This window comes from Terrapene carolina, unplaced genomic scaffold (genome assembly GCF_002925995.2).
Source record: "Terrapene carolina triunguis isolate 2854851 unplaced genomic scaffold, T_m_triunguis-2.0 Scaffold402, whole genome shotgun sequence".
In the NCBI taxonomy this organism is placed as follows: Eukaryota; Metazoa; Chordata; order Testudines; family Emydidae; genus Terrapene; species Terrapene triunguis.
In genome coordinates this window covers 2,418,612-2,422,316 of record NW_020664753.1, presented here as the reverse complement: position 1 = coordinate 2,422,316, position 3,705 = coordinate 2,418,612, and the positions used below count along the sequence as shown (strand labels likewise).

At 51.6% G+C, this 3,705-nt stretch overlaps 1 protein-coding gene across 1 annotated transcript in view; it reads right to left on the bottom strand.

Annotated features, from left to right (window-relative positions):
- RBP3 (retinol binding protein 3) overlaps positions 1 to 3,705 on the bottom strand; it is a 22,090-nt gene continuing 18,385 nt past the window's right edge. The window contains exons 3-4 of the mRNA XM_024210379.2: positions 2,664 to 2,806; positions 1 to 1,089 (exon numbers count right to left, since the gene is read on the bottom strand). Coding sequence (XP_024066147.2) covers positions 761 to 1,089; positions 2,664 to 2,806 — 472 coding nt within the window. The 3' untranslated portion in view covers positions 1 to 760. The remainder of the gene's footprint in view (positions 1,090 to 2,663; positions 2,807 to 3,705) is intronic.

Below are 3,705 nucleotides of genomic sequence, written 5' to 3'. Positions count from 1 at the left end.
ATTAGATCAGAGGTTTCCTGAAGTTCAGAGATGTTTTGAGTTGATTGGGGCCAATGTCAATTACCATACTTGGGTGCTATGGGCTCGCTTGTCCCTTAACTAACTCCGTGCCAAGAGAAGCATGTAGCTGCGCCATCCCAGGATGAGCCCAGCCTCAGCAAGGTAGGTTCTTCACCGCTTTCCCCCTTGCTCCTGGGCTGGGCGGGGTGCAATCTGCTCTTGGCTTTGACTAGAAGCAGGTCACTTTCTTCCTACCCTGACCCGCTGGTTTAGCTATGCCGGCCAGCACATTGGGGGGCAGAGTCACACCATTGCCTTTTCCCCACCCACTCCCCACCCATCTCTCTGGGGGCGGGGCCCGGGAGTGAGTGCTAGGAGTGCAACTCCAGAAATACAGGGAGGCTGTGCCGGGGCTGGTGGAGAAGGGTCCTTCTGGAACACGTGAACAAGGAGACAGGCGGGAGATGAGCTCAGCTGGGAATTGGGCCCTCGCGTCTATTTCTCACTCCTCTTCAGGACACAGGAGGGGGAACGTACACGTTATTTTCCAAAGCACACGATGCATTTTCTATACTCATCACACTCACACAAACATCACCATAGATGGGTGCGTCACGCCCCCTTTGAGCCTTGGCTGCGATTTTCAAAGGGGCCGAAGGGAGTTAGGAAATCAATGGGATTTGGGCACCTAACCCCCTTAAGCGCCTTTGAAAAGCACCACCTAGATCCCTCTTGCTGGAAGCTCACTGAGCCAGCCAGTCTATTTGGAGCTGTGCAGGTGCGCGTTGAGCATTTCCTTCGCTTGGATGAGAGCCGTCTCGGTTGGCACCTCCAGGTGCGGAGCCACCCCTGCGCCCTCCCAGGAGGTGCCATCAGCAGAGCTCACAGATCTGGAGGTGGGGATGGTGATGTAGAGGCCGGTGTCATCCACATGATATGTCTGAGGGGGGTGACAGCCACCGCTGGTCACTTCTCCGATGATGAAAGCTCTGCCCAGCCTCTTCATGATATACACAAACTCCTCAGCTGCCCCGGCAGTCACAGCACTGGTGAGGATGATCAAGCCCTTCTGGGAGCCGTACCGTTCACCTGCGAGAGGCAAGAGCAAATGTCCTTACAAAGTTCCACTTTCAAAAAAGAGCCAAGGCACAATGCATTGTGGGGATTAAAGGTTAACCCTTTTCCATCCCAACTGGCATTAAAGTCCCTGAAAGAGTTTTGAAACCTTCACTCACTCCCCAGCTTGAATGGCATGAATTTGCTTTTTGCCCTCAAATGACACATGGTAAGCAAGGCCGGTCAGTTTCACTTGTGGTGCTGAGTCAGTTTCCCTCTCGGGCTCTCCTGCAGTAACAAGACTGCCAACTGTGCTTGAGTTGAAAGGGCTGAGGGGGCGGGGGGATGTTTTACATTCACAGGGCTTTCCATGGAATTCAAACACAATAAAAAAAAAAGGCAAAACATTTCTATTGATCAGAGGTTTTGCCAAGCCCTTTTATAGAAAATCTCTCGTTGGAATCTGAACTGACCTGGTATGTCCCTTACATAACCAGATGGGAGCAGTAGATTTTTCTCTTGGTGACAGATTTTCAAAATAGTTCAGCACACTGGGTGCTGGTTGGGTGCTAAGCTCTTTGAAAATCTGGCCCTAGGTGTTGCAACAGGAGCTGAGCACTTGGAAATCTTATCCTAAGCTTCTTTAAAAATCTGGTCTTTTTAAAGCTTTTAAAGCTCTATAAGTATCTGTCTGTCATAGGTGCCCACGGTGTTATAGTTAATGATTAGGCGAGAGCCCGGGCTGTGGCACGGTTCAAAGTCAAAAAGTGTAAAAAAAAAAGCAGAGAACATGCAAATTGGTCGGGAACAGTCGCCAAACCCAGTGATGATGGAACCTGGCGATGTTCTGAACAAAAAGCTCTCGGCCGTGCTTGTAGCCGCTTCCATCCCTTCACATGGACCGTACAGACATTCTAGGCTTCAGCGTGACACACACACAGAGTGACAATCCTGGGATCTTATTAGATAGTCAACTCTGAGTGATAAGAAAGGGGGCCGCCTCATGCTTGAGGCTTCTCTTCCAGAATTCATTTTAAAAACAACTCATGCCACCAACAAATGAACATCTCCCAGAAGATATCCCCAGTAGTCACAGTGGATACGTAGGGCCGGATCCAATTCCCACTGAAGTCAATGGGATTGTGTCCATTCTTGGGGTTCAAATGATGATTCACGCTGCTCCAGAGCGCTAACCATGTCTAATTATGGCCATCAGTGCAGCACCTTGGGTCAGCACTGTCTGCGATTTCCCCCCTCCCTTAACATTAAGATCAGTATTTAGGGTTGTTTAGAGCTCAAAGGGCACTCTTATAATCACAAGGGAGCTGACACTGCCTAATGCTGAGAGCCCTCCCCTCCCAGGGACGACAGAGTGCTCTGCTCTCCTCAGGTCAGCGCCCTAGACCGGCTCAGACATTTGGAGTATATAATTTTTCTCTGCTCATTGCTTTTCCATTCTCCATACAGGCTGGGCCATTTGTGGTAGGGGAACGTTGTCTCTGATGGATTGCTAGGAAACCAGCATTCCAGGTGTGTGGGAAATAGGTAGAGAGTACCCGTCGACACCTGAAAGGAAAAGCTCTTGCAAAGGGCAATTGACATCTCACCTGCGAGCTGCGGCTGGGTCCAGATCTCATTTGTCGTATCATTGGGTCGATTGTAGACTTTATCCAGGAGAACTGGGTGCCCTTCATCAAAGAAGTAGGAGCACAGGGCTGCTATGGAGGAAGTGGGGCCTCCGATATTGTACCTTTTTAAAAGCAAACAAAAAAACCCCTCATCCAGAACATGTAAGGAAATAACTGAACACTTGTTGCAAATAGTACAACTGCCCTGCCCATCTCCCTCCCACGAGCATCTGCTTTGTAGTGCGTTGTCACCGGCTGGCTGGCTGGCCCTTTAAGCTACCCCCAAGCTGAGCCTGATCTGGTGGCTTAATTACCATTAGTGACACAGCTGTGACAGAGTCAAGGCTGACTACAAAGAGAGACAGAACCCAGTCAGTGGGAGGAGATCCAGGACAGAAGAGGCAGGGTGTTCCCCCTCTCTGGGAAGGGCATAGTGAAGATAAGCTGAAGAGGGCTGCAGGGATGGAACTAGTCCCTGTGGTGGGCCCTGGCGAAGGCAGCAGGGCAGTCCTGGATATCAGCGTTCCAGGGGAGGACCATGGAGCCGAGAAGACCCAGGGAAAAGGTTGAGAGGGTTGAGAGCTAGAGGAGAGGCTGTGTGAATCACAGGCTACTGGGAAGCAGTGTAAGGGGCTAAGAGGTAGGATATGGCCCATGAAAGCAACAGCATATCTGAAGGAGCAGACCTAGCCACTTAGCCCAGGGTCGGCACCAAGAGCAGAAGGTGGGACTGAGTTCCTCTACCAGGATTTTTGCACCCGGGATCGGGCTGAGGACAGAGCCCATGGCAGGTTTTTTGAGGAGTAGCCCCAGAGGGTAAAAGGGTCTCTTGTTGGGATGCTTGGACTCTCTGTTGCCCTCAGGGCCGGCTCTAGGCACCAGCAAAACAAGCTGGTGCTTGGGGCGGCACATTTTTAGGGGCGGCATGGCCGGCGCCAGAATGCCGCCCCTAAAAATGTGCCCCGGCTGCCCTGGCTCACCTCCGCTGCTGCTGCCACGGCGCGCGAAACAGCTGATTCGC